The sequence below is a fragment of the Amphibalanus amphitrite genome, unplaced genomic scaffold (genome assembly GCF_019059575.1).
Source record: "Amphibalanus amphitrite isolate SeventyFive unplaced genomic scaffold, NRLGWU_Aamphi_draft 000352F_arrow, whole genome shotgun sequence".
NCBI classification, from domain to species: Eukaryota; Metazoa; Arthropoda; class Thecostraca; order Balanomorpha; family Balanidae; genus Amphibalanus; species Amphibalanus amphitrite.
This window is the reverse complement of record NW_024881846.1, coordinates 208,389-225,776: the sequence shown is the minus strand read 5'-3', so window position 1 is coordinate 225,776 and position 17,388 is coordinate 208,389. Positions and strand designations below refer to the sequence as shown.

The 17,388-nt window shown below is 50.1% G+C and overlaps 2 protein-coding genes across 2 annotated transcripts in view; both read left to right on the top strand.

The window, feature by feature from the left end:
• LOC122389276 (glycine receptor subunit alphaZ1-like) overlaps positions 1-11,506 on the top strand; it is a 36,518-nt gene extending 25,012 nt beyond the window's left edge. Inside the window, exons 8-9 of the mRNA XM_043381154.1 lie at positions 6,965-7,141; positions 7,824-11,506. Of these exons, the coding sequence (XP_043237089.1) occupies positions 6,965-7,141; positions 7,824-8,351 (705 nt within the window). The 3' untranslated portion in view covers positions 8,352-11,506. The remainder of the gene's footprint in view (positions 1-6,964; positions 7,142-7,823) is intronic.
• Positions 3,663-6,211, top strand: LOC122389275 (esterase FE4-like). The gene has a single exon (XM_043381151.1). The coding sequence runs from the start codon at positions 3,765-3,767 to the stop codon at positions 5,448-5,450; it is 1,686 nt and encodes a 561-aa protein (XP_043237086.1). The 5' UTR covers positions 3,663-3,764; the 3' UTR covers positions 5,451-6,211.
• Positions 11,507-17,388: the final 5,882 nt, after the last annotated feature.

The window sequence follows — 17,388 nt, the reverse complement described above, 5'->3', positions numbered from 1 at the left end:
GTGAGTGCCGCAGGGCCGCCCCGACGGCGCATCAGGTGGGTGAGGGTCGGGTCTTTTGCGTTAAAATCGAGAGTGTAGGGGCCTCGAGTGATGCTGAAGTGTGGAATCGTTCCCGTTATGATGGTGGAGTGGTACTTGACTGACAGATAATTTATTTATGAGAGTGGAGCTTCCTATTCATAAATGTGGAGTCACGTTTCCGTCTTCTCACGCTTTAAAAAGTAAGTGGGCTGTGGCTTTAGAAATTAGTAGAGCTTGTAGAGTCAGTGTTATTAAGCAACGGCATTATTTGTGCTATTTTGATCGACGATGAATTAAAAGCGGTCAGGATATTTGTATATTTACATACATTGCGAGAGTGAACTCCCAATGTTGTCATTCATTGATGCGTATATTTCATTGATTTTTTTTTTCATTTCACGTCTCTCTCTCTCTCTCTCTCTCTCTCTCTCTCTCTCTCTCTCTCTCTCTCTCTCTCTCTCTCTCTCTCTCTCTCTCTCTCTCTCTCTCTCTCTCTTTCTCTCTTCTTTGCGACAGTTAATTTTTTTACACCATTCTGGGTATCCCATATGTCTCGCAACGGATCATGAACGCCCCTACAACACAATGCTCCATTGTATCGCAGCAGGGGTATGTGCTGCTAAATTGTACCCCCTGCAACTGTGTCCACGTCCTGACGAGCGCTCCCAGCGGGCCGGCCGCGCTGATTAACTCGCAGCCGGTTTGCGATGGCGGTGCGGTCGTTAGCAGTGGTCGGCGGCCGCCGGACGGTGGCAGCCGCTGACCTTTGCTCCGTCCGGCGACCGCCATTAGAGTCGGGCTGTGATTGCCGCTGCCAGTGACGCTGCCAGTGTAGCCGCGGGCACTGATTAATAGCGGCCTCATCAGTGGCGCGCGCTGCCGAGACGCCGGCACGCGCAGACCGCCCGAGGGCACACAGTGGGTCACCCCTGCGGCGCGGTGACCGCCCGGGGGCACACGGCGGGTCACGGGGCCGCAGAGGTGACCTGGGTACTGTCACTGGGGCACTGGTGGAGTCAGGTCACTGCAAGTCGCAAAGTCATCGAGAAGAGCAGATTAGATTACTGAATAAAATATCGAATCAGTCCATTCTTTCAGGTGATTGAGTTATGCGCTCCTTGTTTATTATGGGCAATGTTTTTGAATGAATATGTAACTAAAGATATATGAAAAACAAAACAAAAAACAAGTGCAGCCTGTTCTAGAAAGCAGACATCACATCCCGAAATGAATTTTGGCACGTGTTCTATCTGAGCTTTATGCACTTCCATTATGTAACAGCATTTCTAGGTATTTTAGATCTTGCTGTGAGTACCCTTGTTCCCGTTCACGCAGAAAAGAGTTACCTTGTTTTTGCCACGCTGCCTGCTATACGAGACTCAGTGCCGGTACTGTGCTTTTAAGAAAATGCACATCACACGCTGCATTTCAGAGAGGGATGCCTAAGCTGGTTTGCCTCTGCCAAGCAGGCTGTCTCCTGCCCCGTGAGGTATAGCCGACGAAGTTTGAATGATGCAGGCTATCTGATTTTGAGTTGATTATCATCTCTTCCAACACCGAAGTCGTCGTTGGATTGGAAGCCGCCAGATCGTCGGTCCCTCGTTTTTAGCTTGTTTGTCCCCGCTTCCGTCTCGCAGATCACCGCACTATCGACCGTCGATATTTGGGCACCGAACCGACGTAACACGACTCGTAAAGATTCAACGTTAGAGACGCGATATGGATGCCGGAGAAAGATATGGTGTGCTCGGTGATTGCAACACATTACTTACTGTGTAAATTATGGCACAATGGATTAGGGGAGGTTGGGGTAATTTGGCCGCTTTTTTAGAAAACGATATAACTTAAAATTGACGACACATCTCTGCATTTTCTCAACGCTGGCAGATATCGCATTCATTTTACTTTACTGGACAGTGAACTTGAAATGATAGAGTAATTACTTATATTGAAATTGTGACGTATTACAAAGGTCTGCAAGGCGGCCAAATTGCCCCACTAGCAGGGTAATTTGGCCGGGTGTGTGGGGCCCCTCAGCCAGCATCCTTAGGGGAGAGTGGGGCACATTCGTGCAAAAAATGGATAAACCCATATATCTGTTCTTTGGTTAGTGCAATGACAAAATTGTTGATTGTAGTATGGAAAGGAACTATTGCAGATAGTTTTCCTCTTTAAAAGTTATCCTCTAAAATTATTGCTTCCATTAGAAAAAAATGACTTTTAATAACTCTGAACATTTGCACGAAACTGCCCCACCTATGGGGCACATTCGTTCAAGAGGTGGGGCACTTCCGTTCACCCTGCAAAGTTCGAGAAATTACCGGGCATTACCAGAAATTTACCAAAGGAAATTGGCAGGGGGTCATTTCACTTGATTCCTTTCGACAAGAATGCATTGCACAACATATGTAGAAAGAATGGGCTGGCCAACAAGAATGTGCCAACTGCCGGCCTCCGTGACCTCGCCAAGTTCGCGTGAATTGCTCGTTACGACGTCGCAAGCAGTCGAGACTGAGTCAGGCGAACGTCATTAGAGAAACCTACTACAGATAAAGTCATAAATCGCAAAAACTAAAAAAAATATGCACGAATGTGCCCCCAGGCAGTGCGTACACGAACCTGCCCCACAACGTTATTAGTAATATATTTCAAAATTTCTTTTTGAAAAAATGACACTTTTTCAACAAACAAGTTTGCAGCAGTTCCGTGAATAGAGTGAGCTTCTTCACCCCCCATTTTGAAAAGCTGAACCACATTTCCGAGTCAGGATCACGAAAATGGATGATATGAGAAAAGTTTGGAAAGCTCACGAATGTTACAAATTTGCGTTTTTATCAAGCATGACAGCAGGTACAGTGTTGTCTTCTACGGTGAACGAAGGGCGGCAATGATAGACATATTTCCATAATTTACCTTGAGCTCGTGCAGTCACTCGTGTTCCCATAAACTGCTGAAAACGAATGTGCCCCATTCACGAATGTGCCCCACTCTCCCCTACTGTCCGTTTGCGATCGTTGCGCATCAGGCTCGTGGATATTATCTTCATTTCTGGTTGGTGTGAGACGTCCAGGCTTTGAATCACCCTCCACGTCATCTCATTCACTCACAAACCATTTGTGACACTCGAACACTCGTGCACGAGACATTGTTTCGTCTCCGTGCACATCATTTGGCATTTAAAGTGCTTCTGTAGCAGTTTTCCCCAGTTTCACCGAAAACCTGATGTTTGTGCCGTCTGTTCAAAGCCCATATTGTGACACTCGGCACTGCAGAAGGGCTAGAAACACACCTGTGTAAAGAAGGACAATCAGCCCCAGAAAAAGCGAAACTTCACTCATATGGTACTGAATTGCTCCACATCACCTGACTACATATAATATAGGTAATCGGTGTGTGGATGCTGAGCCGTGTCCCCAGCTGGCATTCACAAAATAGCGTTCCATTTAATACGCAGTAGTAAAGTTCACACATCACTTCACAGCCTTCGATGCGGATGTGACCTTCAATGAGCGCGGAGCCTTAGAAGGACACTGGAGCGGTTCACAAACCTAAAAAAGCGGAGCCGGATGTGACCTGTTTCCCAACCGTGCGTGTTTTTCTGCTGGCCGCGTCACTGAGGTCGCGTTTTGTATATTCAGTTGGGCCGTCCTGGGCGGACGTATAGGCCGAGTCGTTTCCGGACCGGTGTTAGTCTGTGGCTGTGTGTCGGGGCGGCTGGCGGACAGCGCCGCTCTGCTGCCACCATGTCGGCTACGGACCTGGCCCTCCTCCTGCTGGTAGTGACCCTGGCCGTCGCCAGCGCAGACCGGCCGAGGGTCAGACTCTCGGACGGAGAGCTGCTCGGTACGACGGAGACCAGCGCGGCCGGCACCCCGTACCCCGCGTTCTACGGCATACCGTACGCGCAGCCGCCGGTCGGCGCGCTGCGGTTCCGCCGACCGGAGCCGGTGCAGCCCTGGAACGGCACGCGCGACGCCGGCTCACCGTCCGAACCGTGCACCCAGCTCTACGTCGACAGGTTCAGAGGCTCCGAGGACTGCCTGTACGCGAACGTGTACACGCCCTCGCTGCCGGAGGACCCACCGTCCGCTCCCGGTAGACATGTGGTCGTGTATATTCCCGGCGGAGCGTTCAACTTCGGCTCCGGCGGACCCGGGCAGCTCGGCGGCGGCCGCTTCGTCGACGAGGGCATCATCCTGGTCACCTTCAACTACCGCGTGGGGCCGTTCGGCTTCCTGACCACCGAGGACGAGGCGGCGCCGGGCAACTACGGCCTGCACGACCAGGTCTTGGCGCTTCGCTGGGTGCGGGACAACATCGCGGCGTTCGGCGGTGACCCGGACCGAGTGACCCTGGCTGGGGAGAGTGCCGGCGGTGCCTCCGTCCATCTGCACATGCTGTCGCCGCTGTCGCGAGGCCTCTTCCAGCGGGCCATCTCGCAGTCAGCCACGGCGCTGTCGTTCTGGGCGCTCGGCGAGGGGCAGCGCACCAAGGCGGAACAGGTGGGCGCGGCGCTCGGCTGTCCCGTGAACCGGTCGGCCGAGCTGGTGGACTGTCTGCGCGAGGCGTCCGCGCAGAGTATCGTGGCCACCCTGGAGCCGGCCTTCCGCCGCTGGTCCATCTACCCGATGGTGTTCGCGTTCCGGCCGCGCGTGGAGCGCGGTGTGCCGGGTGCCTTCCTGCCCGACTCGCCGCGCCGCCTGCTGGAGCGCGGTGAGGTGGCCGACGTGCCCTGGCTGGTCGGCTTCAACAGCGACGAGGGCGGCACGTTCGGCTCCTTCAGCCTGCTGAACGCCTCCGCCCTGGAGAGCCTGCGCCGCAACCCGGACACCAACGGACCTGTCTGGCTCGGTCTGGAGACGCAGCGCAACACCAGTGCTCTGTACGAGGCGATCAGACAGTTCTACTTTGGCACGCAGCGTCCGGGCCTCACCACAGCCGCCCAGTTCATCCAAGCTGAGGGCGACCGCTACTTCGCCAGCGGCGTGGACGTGGCGGTGCGGCTGCAGGCGCGTCACAGCACCGCGCCCGTCTTCAAGTACGTGCTGGAGGAGGTGCCGGAGACGTCGTTCCCGGCGCTGCTCGCCCAGAAGGCGGGCAACTCGGAGCTGCCGTTCTTCCCGTGGGGTGTGTCGCACAAGGACGACCTGCGCTACCTGTTCACCGGGCCGCGGTTCCCGGCCAGCCGGCGGGACGGAGAGTTCGCCACCAAACTGACCAGCGTCTGGTCCGGCTTCATCCGCACCGGCCGGCCGCAGTCCGCCCTTCTGAACGTGTCCGCGTGGAAACCTTACAAGGAGAGGCAGGACAACCACATGCGCCTCTCCTCGAGCCCGCGGCCCGACACGGGAGCGTACCAGAAGCGAATGGAGTTCTGGCGGTCTCTGCCCATTGACGAGGACTGGAACCCAACGAAACAAGCGGAATAAATCGAAGGCAGTGTCTGACGTGTATGACGGTTAATGGTTATTCGTTATAAGTTAGCCGTTAAAAAGCCTACTTCCAACGTCGCTCTGACGTCCAATACTACATAGTACCATAAAGGCAGCAATGCATTATGAAGACGAATTTACTTTCAATAGGTGAGTAGTTAGTAAAGCCCTGCAACTGTACTTTCCAGCTGTAACATCCATTTCGCTGTAACATCCATTTTCGTTTCGTTGCTATGACTGGCCCTTTGAGAGGGAAATAAACATCAAACAGCCAACAAACTCGCTGATTCGCCGGCTCCTCAGAGCCGGCCGTTTTTCGTGTTCGTTGTCTCGACTCTCGGCCCATTCACCACAGCACAATACACCACTCAGCGATACTCGGGCTCTGTGGGTGCCAACTCAGTCTCAGACGGGCTCCACATCACGAATAATAGAGCTCCGAATCGGCGTCACCGGTCTCTGCCACAAACAGAGCAGGAACGGCGGCCGGCCGGGGCTGAAAGCCTCAGACCAATGTCGGCGATCGCTCTTCCGTGGGCCCCGCCGACCCAGAACAGCTGCAACACATTCCCAAAATGACCGCTCTGATTGGTCATAATCTGCCAGACGAGTCGCTCAAGTGATCTTGAAAAGGTTCTGTTTGTTAGAGATGATGTTTGCTCCAAGTGTTTGCTCTGCAGGCCTTTTTCGAAGTCAATAGACTGTCAGTTTTGTTCATTTATCAGCAATATACGTCGTTCAGAGTGAGTGGGTTTCTATTTCTGTCCTTGATGAGAGCAGAGACATTGTATTGCATGATTCGTGAGACTGGGCTTTCGTTTGGTTTCGTGGCTGTTGACACTGATCATGAAAACACGGCTGACAAATACCATAATAACTCCGTGATCCGTGGCGACCTGTCAACTGTAACGACGGATGGTCCTCCATGGCCGGAACTATATGTCACCGAGGATGTCGGCTGTCGCCAGGTCGTTATTCCGGCTTCCAAACCAAACAGCAAGAGCACGAGCGCAACGCTATCAGCTTTTAGGAATGCGGTGTATCCAAGCATACTTGCGACATGTGTAATGGAGCTATAATCAGTTGGTATAGAAATCGCTGCTCGACTAGCCTTTGTTGTAGAAATAAACGTCTTATTGATAAACAACCTACACATTTTTAAACGGCGAAGAAGAGCAGAGGACACTGACTAGCGACCGCTGTTGACAAGACACTTCTTTGATCCCCGCCACTGACGGAGAAGCGCTAAACCAATTGCGAACATTATTGTGGCATAGCAGAGGGAACCATCAACTGCATTATCGATAAAAGCTGAAGGCTTTACATATTTAAATCCTGAATGTTTCCGTAAACCACCACAAGTGGGTATTAGAAAAACAGAAACACAAGAGACGGGGAAATAATGAATAACGGTGTGTCGGTGGGAAGGCAGGCAATGTGTTTGACAACTGAAGATCATCCCAAAGTAAAGGCAAAGATTCCGTGTCAAAACATGTCTGTCATGCTCGCAGGCGATCGACATTTGGATGGGCGTGTGCACGACGTTCATCTTCGCCGCGCTGCTCGAGTTCACGCTGGTCAACTACCTCTGGCGCAAGCGGCCGACGCTGCAGGAGTTCCAGAGCGCCATCAGCCGGGAGCACGAACACCAGGAGCTGCACGACGAAAACAACTGGGGACACGTTAAGGTGAGGGACAACGGGGGACAGGACACATCAAGGTGAAGGATATCTGTGGACACGTTAAGTTGAGGGAAGACTGGGGACACGTCAGGGTGAAGTAGTATGGGGACACGTTATGGTGAGGGCCAGTTGGGAACACGTGAGGGACGACTCAAGACACGTCATGGGTGAGGGATAAACAGGAGAAACGTCAGGGTAGGGGACGATGGGAGACACGCGAGGATGTGGAAACGCCCAGGCACGTCAAGTGCGAAAACAACTGAGGACACATCTATGCGTCAGAGTGCAGCTGAAGTCGCGTCAGGATGATTACCTTGGGGAACAGATGTGGACTGTCAGGGTGTGAGCTGGCGAAAATATAAGCGGGTCTATACAAGGTTAACGACTTCCGTCAAAGTGTTTATTTTTAACTTTTGTCTGCGAAGTCACAAACATGATATCTCACAATTATGTTATTGCATCTCGCCATCTGAATATGAGACTACAGCTAGATTAGTTTCAGCCTCAAATCTATCGTTGAATAGAAAGCATGACCAGCGGTAGGAGCTTTTACGGTAACATCAAATGCTCTTTTCTAAGTGCTCATTCATCAAATCAAGCAAATGCTTTTTAAAATGCACGAAAAGCGCTGGCTCGGTATTTACCACAGTCAATGTAAGTTGTAAACACACCTCGTTTTCGTTTTTAGGGCAAGCAGAAGCAGCAGCCACATCCGCAGCTGCTGTTCCACGATCTGCAGCGAACCGAGTCCAAGCGCCAAGCGCAGCGCATCGATGCCTTCTCCCGCATCGTCTTCCCCATCGGCTTCTTGTGCTTCAACGTCGGCTACTGGCCCTACTACATGCTAGTGAGCGGCGGCCTGCCTCACGTGAGCGGCCGGGGAGCGGGTGGCGCACGGCCTGGCCGGCGCGCATCCCTCCCGGTTCGATCGTGTCGCCGCCGCGCGTCTCCGGGGAGGGCGCGCTCTCGGCGCCAATGCTGCGGTCGGATGGGGTCGATAGGCCTCGCCGCCACTGGGGGATACCTGCAGCAGGAGGCGGACCGACAGATACCTGTGGCCGACGCACAGCCACAGCCGCCGCAGGGACCCGTGCACGCGGCGCGCCGATACCTGACCGGGCGAGCGCGGGGACGAGCCGAGACACTGCGGACAGGTCAAACGCAGCCCTATTTTTGTGTGTACGTGAATCGTGGAGAGCTGGGTGTAGACGAGTAGTTGTGTGGCAGGGGCAGACCAGGAGATGCTTAGGATTAACCCTCAAACATTTTACTACATTGTTCCCGAAAGCTGAATCTGTTGAACTTCTCACGTTTACGAACTCTATCGTACAGTGAAAAGTTACATTTATGTTTCGCCCTAAAGAAAATCGACAAAAATCAACAGGTTTAAAGGTAGTGTGCCAGCTTTCTTGGACCGTATGGAGTTACTGGCCCAGATAAGGAGAACCGGATTTTTAGAACTTATCCATACCTTCAAAACTCATGGAAACGTCTTAAATTCTTCAAATTTTGAGTACCCCAGTGCGAAATTCGCCCCGACGGGTTGTCGGTCGTACCCCAACCACATTTCACACCACTATGAACAATAAATGCACACACTGAAATCGCTATTACCGATATGCTCATCCAATCAAGTTTCGATAAACCTGTTCATCATCATCTCCTGCGGTTTCGAACACGCCTGTTAGGTGGCTTCTGATGCTCGTCGAGGTCGGAATTTCCAAATACGCGTGGTGCGTCGGGCCGCGCGCTCTGACTTCGGCCAAGAAAAATGCGTCAGCTGATCATTGTCATTTCTGCCACTTGCGTGTGGTGAAATGGGGTCATAACTTATAAGACGGCTTTTTCATATCAATTATTTTACATAAAATCATATTTCAAACCATAAATAATGTTCGACAGCCAAATAAAAGAAACAATACCAATACGGGCTTACAGTTTAAGGCTCGACATTGTGTTGTCTACGATTAGACAGCTGATAACTCATTCCCGTACGTCGTATGGTCGTAACACTATAATGACCTTTGCTTATTGTCACAAGTGCGCCGCATTCGCGATTGTTGCCCGACGCCTGTTTGCAGGTGAGCCCACTACAGTTGTTATTCATATCTAAAAACCGAAAAACTTTTAGGCGAAAAAGGCACTATTCCAGGCCCATTTTTGATTTTTTTGCGATATTAGGTAAGTAAAAACAGAAGCTTCTTATCCTAGGAAAAATAAAATGGGAAATCTTTCAAAGGTGGCACACTACCTTTAAGACAACATATTGTTTTTTTCATATTCTGAAAAGTTTAAACTTTTAGCTGTGCTCTAGGTGCCGGCCCATTCCTGAATCGGCCCCTGCTGAGAAGAAATCGCGTCTCACCGGTTGTTGCTCAAGATGCTTGTGTTTTCCTGCGCTGAGAAACTTCAAAGGAAATGTATCCTGGCCTAGGCTGTCCTATGGAAGTAAATACTCTCACCAATATCCTGAATCTCACGATTGAATATCATGCATGACGAACTCTCTCTCTCTCTCTCTCTCTCTCTCTCTCTCTCTCTCTCTCTCTCTCTCTCTCTCTCTCTCTCTCTCTCTCTCTCTCTCTCTCTCTCTCTCTCTCTCTCTCTCTCTCTCTCTCTCTCTCTCTCTCTCTCTCTCTCTCTCTCTCTCTCTCTCTCTCTCAGTCTCTCTCTCTCTTTGTCTATCCCCTCTCTCTCTCTCTATTTATTTTTATGTTTATTTTTCCCCTTCCTCTCCCTCTTCTGTTCTCTCTCATTTCCGGGCCATTATTGCGTAAGCTTTGGCCGATCAATCATTTTTAGCGCGGTGGTGACCATTGGGATCTGGAGACTCTTGTATGACCAACGACTGCTCATATATATTCCTGGCAGTCCGCTACCCGAGCTGTCGACTCAGTGCCAACCTGTGGAATCCGACAACCTGTTGAACCCGCTCGAGTGTCGTGAGATGGCCCACAAGAGACTCAGAGCTCACTCGTCATTGCCAGTAAAGGGCACGAACTTTGTTTGTCGGTGTCTTATCGGATAGGTTCGGGTGACGGTGAGCATACATCGCCCAAGCGCGATGCAGTGTTTCTGTGTGTAGGCGGAGTCTGTTGGATGTTTTTCTTTCCGTCGCCGGATACTGGGCAGTCGCGAGGTGTGCTCATTGTTTTCTGCCTTGTCTTTGTAGTCGGTTGTTTCTCTCGCTCGCTCAGTGCGCGTCCGAACACAACTGGCCACGATATCGCAGGGCGCCAGGCACGGTCTTTGTGGCCGGTCCCCAGTGTCCATCTATCGTTCGGTGGCCCAAAGATCTCCGCATGGTGTCCTGCACCCGTCAGATAGCCGAGCGTCAGTCGGCAGTGGACGAAACTGCCACTGCGGTGGACGGGCAGTGCAGTTTTGCTGTGGACGGGACGGCTGCTGTGGACAGTGCAGCGGCTCAGCCCTGGGTGGTGGTGCGGTAAACTGGTTTAGACAGGTGGATCGGGACAAAAAAAAATCCATCGATTGCAGTATGCGTTTCGGTGGTTCGATGCGCCGTGCGGTGAAGTGTGAACCAAACTCTGCTCAGCGATCTGCGTGTTACCATCGCGTGCGTGACAGAGAATTGTGAGTGTTATACATGCCCGGCCCGGAGATGAGAGGACGCGGGTGAAACCGGTATCGGTCAGATATAATACCCAGCTCGCCATTTCTGACGCACGTAGCTGATAACGGTGCCGTGGTCTGCACTCCGTTTCTCTCGGGATGATCATGAGGAGGGCATGACGTAAAAACCCGTAACTTGATCGGTGGTCGCTCCGAGAGAGGATATTCGAGAAACAGTTTGATGGTCTCCAATCATGAGATGAGACACGGATGGCGTTTGTATTATATGTTATACGATCCTATACCGGTGTGCGGAAAGTGCTGTGCGTGTTCTCTGCTGTGTTCGATGGCGATCGTGATAACGCTGTAAGTGCAGCGTCGACAGAACTTGATGGAGAGTGTGGCTCGTAATGCGTCTGTTTGTCCGAGATGGTGTCAGTGCTGGAGTGAGGGCGTGTGCTGGTGCGTGTCGCTTGCGGATAGCACTCATCCCTGCTTAGAGTACACTGCTGGCTCGTAACCAGGTGGATACGAGCCATAGCTTAGCGAGGCGTCAAGTGATGCATGCTCTATATTTCGCCATTCTATTGGGGTATTGCGAAGTAAACGTGGCCAAATGGTGCGACACCAGAACGTGATGACGTGTTTCGGGATATATAACCGTATATTTTTATGAGGTAGTATAGCGCTCGTGTTGGCCTGAAAGTTATCAGTGCTGAGCTTATAGGGGAAGGGATTTCAGATTGGCCGCGTCTCTGAGTTATGAGTAGATCACACAATAAATTCAAAGGTGTGCTACTCTTTGTGTCATTTTGGTCTCGCCTCTCCGTTTTCAGCATTCCTGATATATTCACAATTCACATCACTCAATATATTTAACTAATAGATAAATATGGTGGCCAAAGCGATAGTTATTACTTATTTCAGAGCCCAATTCAAGGATACCTAATTTGGGCTCCTTCAATGGCCCTGGCCTGGCACAGACAACTCAGCTCGTTGACTGTTATAGGTAAAGCTGACAAAAAAAACGACACTTTTTAAGATGTACTTTCGACAGGATCGCAACGACGCGGAGTCAACCTTTCAGGCCTCGTTACAACGTTTCTATTTCTTGAGGATAAAAAATGCAGACTTTCAAGCACATATCTGTCAGATAGTAAACCATTCGAATGAGACGTGTAATCCAGTTTACATCCGAATAGTGGCTCGAGAAGTGGCACGAAAACAAGTGGCATCGATTGGGCCCCCACCGTCGCGTCGACGCTCCTGCTTATCACACAGGCTGCATGTCATAAGCAGAGGCTATAGTCAAAATGAGATAATTTGTTTGTTGTGCGGATTGTCTGTTGTTCGTCGAATGTGAAAGGCTGTTTGACCGCGTAGGTAATAGGCATATGCTGCGATAGGGATTTCTTTCATATTTCATGCTAACGGTCCTCATGAGTCCAGCTCCCTGACCCTTGCCAGGTCAGGGCTTTTTTTTCAAAAAGCATACGGCTGAAGAGGGGGAGGGGAGGGAGAAGAGAGAGGGTCCGACCCCTGGCAATTGGCTCCTATGGCACTTAAAGCAACGCATTTTCAGGGTTGATGGATGCATAGAGTTCTCTCTCCAGTGCAAATTTTGTGACTTAAAATCAATTATCAGGTTTTGGGAGGAGTAAATTTTAAAGCCGTTTTTTGGAAGTTTCTTTATGTAGCTTTTCCACTCGCTTGCTGAGTCTCAGTGTTGATCCGAGCGACCACGGAAATCCGATCACAGTTACCCTTTGATAGATTAATTGGAATTTTAAATAATGGAGCCAGATGTCACACTGAAGAAAAGATGAGATGATGTCAGCGTCCGATGATGCATTATGGAACTGCAATGCATGTGCCCGGCGTCAGATGTCATTCATAAGGGGTGGGTCATCCAGTTCAATGCCATACTGTTGTCCGAGCTGATCTGGAAGTCGGCACGTCAAAATCAGCTCTGTGCGCTTCCGCTGTCTGCTGTGCCCCCGTCAGGGGCGGCTGCAGCTGTCGGTCGCCGTTTGTTCAGGAACCCGGATTGACAGTAGCGGCAGACGGACCCAGCCGCCTCCAATAGACCGAACCGCCTCCAATAGACCGACAGCTGACGGGCGTCAGCCCGAGATCCGCTTATGATTTACATACCATATTGGCTCGACGTAAAGCATACTGCCTTCGTCGAACGGAGATTTTTCAAGCCAGCGGTCACATTTCGCGGCGGAAAACAGCTCCAAACCAGACTTTCAGTCAGAGGAACTGGAGAGGGCAGTCTGTTTCCCACATTATTTCCATTCTTTCTTCCCGGGATGAGACACTATGCGCTGAGTGTATCCGTGCTCATCTGTGTGATCCGGGTGGGAGCCGCCGCGCTGTGCGATCGCGCCATGGGTATCGGCGCAGGCACCAGCTGGCATCCCATCAGGGTGGCGTCCGGGCACGATCAGGAAATTACAGCGAGCCTCCGATGGATGGGCCGCCGCCGATTTATTGGTAGGTCTGGACCAGGTTACCGCCGCGTGCCCGCTGCAGCCTGGTGCCGGCGCGGTACGGAGCAGCGGATGGAGGAGGGAACACGTGACCCGGTCACGGGTGGGCAGCACAGTCCAGCGATATCAGCAAATTAGGGCATACCAAATACAGCTGCGGCATAATTACAGCATTATGATTAAAAACAAAAATTCACACCAGCTCATAAATAGTTTACCGCACGAATATCCCTATATTGATAAATTTAAGCGAGTCTTTCGGTAGACGTGTAACGGAGCAAGTTTTTGTGAGGGGAGGTGGGCTGCAGATTGAAAACACGTTTGTTAACCACTCTTGCTATATAACTCATTCATTTCTAGCGCACCTTTTCTCTCTTCCAGCCAGCATCATGACTCCAGCATCACTCTTCCCTGCTTCCCGGACATGTTTTTTGCGGCTCCCCTACCTCGTACACGATTCATAATCCTATACATCCTGGCTCCTTCCATGTTTCTCCCGGGGACCGGCTGCAATGTCGCGCCTGAGAGCGGCACATGAAAGGTCAGCCGGGCAGTGTCGTCCCATTAATCACGCAGCGAGTACTCGACTGTACAGCAGCGGCTGCGTCTATACACGTGATGTATAAGTATCGTTGGTCACACGTCAACAAGCGGCGCAGCTGGTGCCACCTTTCACAAAAAAGTAAGGAAATGGCAGCGTCATATTTTCTCTCCAGGTCACAACACCAAGACATGTTTCCGTCGAGGGGATTGGTATTTATTTTGGAAGTTGCTGGGTGCGACCAAACTACGAGTTCACTTTTACAAGGTTTCACGGAGAGCGTTTGTGCTGTTTCCGTTTTGTCACTTACCTACTCCGTTGTGTCATTATCATGTTACTTTCGACATTTATTTCTTTTTTCAATCAAGAATGTTAATAAGCAATATAAGATAAACATGATTCCAATTGCCCTAAAAATGGTGGTTAACGTTGTTAACGGCCAGTCGTTCTATCATGCAAAATTGTTCAGGTTTTCTACAGGTTTGAACCGAACCTGTAGAGATTTCTACCAATTCGAACCGAAGCAATGGTCAGCGTAAATCACCAATTCGATGACCAGTTGGATTCACAATACAAGCCAGCTGGGTATCTCACCAGCGTTGCAAGAATGCTCGGAGCGTGCACATCATTGCTCCAGCCCAGCGAGATCAAACTATGCCAAGGTCAGTTGCGCTAGATTGCATTCCTCTCGGCAATTTGTTGAAAGATCTAGCCAATATCGATGCAACTCAGGATGGTACCTATTCGAAGCCAGCGGTCAAATCTTTCCATTCGAGCAGAATCGACAAAATTGATGCTTCGGTAACAAACGATGCTCCATCCAAAAGCGCTCTTCCTTCAACCAAATGCACGTCTATGTGATAGCCGGAATCTCTTGCACGACGATTCCGAGTTCAATCAGCAAGCTCGTAACACATATATTTCCCGCATTGCTGGACACAGTCGGTGTGTAACGTATTTCCCTGGGTAGTCGGGGACGTCAGACACAGTACATAAGCCAGTATCTCTTCTCCAGCGGCAGGTTACTGGGAATTTAAGTGCACCAGTCCCGATCCTGCGCATCGGAGTGATGGCATGGTATAGGCGTGTAAGAACATAATTTACCTCGACACAATTATATACATCATTTATTTTCACAGCATTTCTCTAATAAGGCATGTTGACGAAATGAAAAATGGCATATTGATTGGAAAAATTGGTAACGCAGCTCTCGCTTTATTAGAGAGTATTGTCTGTTTACGAGTACATCCACCTAACAATGCCGACACCAGCTTGTTCACTATTAATTAAAGTAAAGTCTTTGCTGAGCCATTGTGTAACAAAATAACACCATGGCTTACCTATGCTGAGCTCAGACAGAAGAGAGCAATCGTAGCAAGCCATTCTCGGGATGCAAAAACACCCCCTCCAGCGTGGTCCCAATGAGGAATATGTTAAACTTACGACAGACCGTTACACGAAAGCAATGCCAAAGATGAAAATTGAAATGGAACTGATCACTAATTAGAGCTGAGCCAGTTAAAAAGATACTAATAATCTGTGATAAACTGATCATGAGCGTAACAACGGCGCATATAATCGTATGTCAAGCAAACAGAAGAAAAAAACGGCACAAGCTACTGCGTTCTACCGACATCAAATTGACCTCCGCAACTGGCCCGTGTTTTGCGCAGCGTCAAGGCGAAATCCGTCTCATCTGGCGATTCGGGGCGGTGTGTATTGCAGTGTAAACATCGTCAGGCCGTCAGCCATCAGCGGCTCGCAGTAAAGTCGTCTTCGGCCGGCAGTCGGGCCACGTCGAGCTCCCGGCGGCTCCGCAGATTTAGTGGCCGACCCGCCGGTCCCCCGCCGGCCGCCTAACGGAGAATCCCGCCTCCGCATCCCGGGAAGCGGGACTTGAACCGCAGGCTTGCCGTACTTGAATGCAAACGGATTTTAGCGTGAGTGTTTGGCGGAGGTTTCGGGTCTGTCCTATATTGCGAGAGTTGCAGGAACTGCTTCAAAGATGCCTTTCAATAATGCATCTCTTCGACTTTGTCTGCCATTGTGGGATTTCCTTTTTTTGTATCACATTGTTGGATAATATTTTTGATATAATTTATCAAAATCTGAATACGTTTCGAAAACAAAGTGGTAATAGTTATAGGATATTCTTCTCGTCTTCTAATTCTTAGTTTATTTCAACCACTATCACGATTACGGGTGCCACCTCGGGTAGGCACGGCTATAGATGGCATGCATTCAATTTGCAAAATTAGAAGTAAAAATAAGCTTCCTCCATTTTGTTTGAACTTTAAGTCGCTTATTTACTGTAGCTCCATCGAATTACAATAACGGGAGTCTGAAAATTAGCAATTTTTTATAAGGCACGATGGCCGCCATTATTAAGTGTACTTGTGCAATTCTTGGATATTTTATCAAGGCACCAGAGGTGGAGGGCGCGAACTTTACGTGCCAGTAGCATTCTGTGATTATGTTGTTGACAATAGACATTGTAACAGTTAAATATTTGACATTTTCGCCATGTTATTGATAATTTCTCTATGTCTTTTCATCCTGGCAAAAAGTGTACCATCTCAGATCATAAATATAAGCATGCGTTATCTAAGCTTGCTCGTTGTTGATTATTCAGCATTCATACTTGTGGCGAGGGAGATTCCTAGCCGGGGCACCGCATCAGTGACCCGCTCCTCCGTTCTAATACGATACCACGGACGAAGCTCACAATCAGCCAGTAGGTGGCACTCCAACCTGTACGATGTGGTACAGTGCCTGCGCTAGATGTCGCTTCAATAGCTGTGCATTGCACAGTGCACACTGCATAGTGCACACTGCATGCAGCTCATGGCTCGCTATCACCAAGGACCATCAGAGATGAGAGCATGCATTATACAAATTGGGGCGAAATCTTCAGGATGATACTCTTGGTCTCACTAACATATCGCCACATTGCAGCACGGCGAATCGACAGTCATGGGAGAGGGGGATCAGTCATGGGAAGGGGGTCAAGATGGGAGAGGGGATCTGTTTCAATCCAACTCATGACGGGCTAAATCTGGGGGCTGAATATGGGCTGTCTTGACGGACATCTCATGACGTGGACGACTAAACTGAAAAGACAAATGTCAAGACGACTGGAGCGCGTTACGACTCGTAGGTACTGAGCTTGGTACTGAGGACGTCGAATTTTTAACATAATAAGAAAAAATACAGCATTGGACCTTTTGCCTGGGCGCGAATTTAGTGTAGTCCCATGCTAAGCCATTTCCTGTCGCATTTCTTAACCCGCGCACCGACGGGGGGCGGATATCCGCCCCCCTGAGGTTTTTCGTAGATAGCGGAAAAACCGCGGCGCGTAGCGCCACGAAATTTGGTACGACTATTTTCTTATCAATTTTACACATGGTGTGCAAGTTTGAACCTCCTAACTTTTAAGGTCAGGTCACCAGGTCACTTTGAATGACCCAACCTCAAGTCACTTTTTTGCAACTTTGTCACCGTGCCAGAGCTACAGTAGATGTCGGAGGCCTTTGAAAGTCGCAGGATGTTATAAGGTCATTAGTAGCTACAATTTGTATATCTCGGAATTTTGATATCGATGACCTAAGGTCAGGTCAATTTCTCGACCTCCCCTTTACAAGTCA

What these genes read in the sequence shown, in the direction of transcription:
- LOC122389275 (XM_043381151.1), top strand. Translation starts at nt 3,765, where the DNA reads ATGTCGGCTACGGACCTGGCCCTCCTCCTGCTGGTAGTGACCCTGGCC.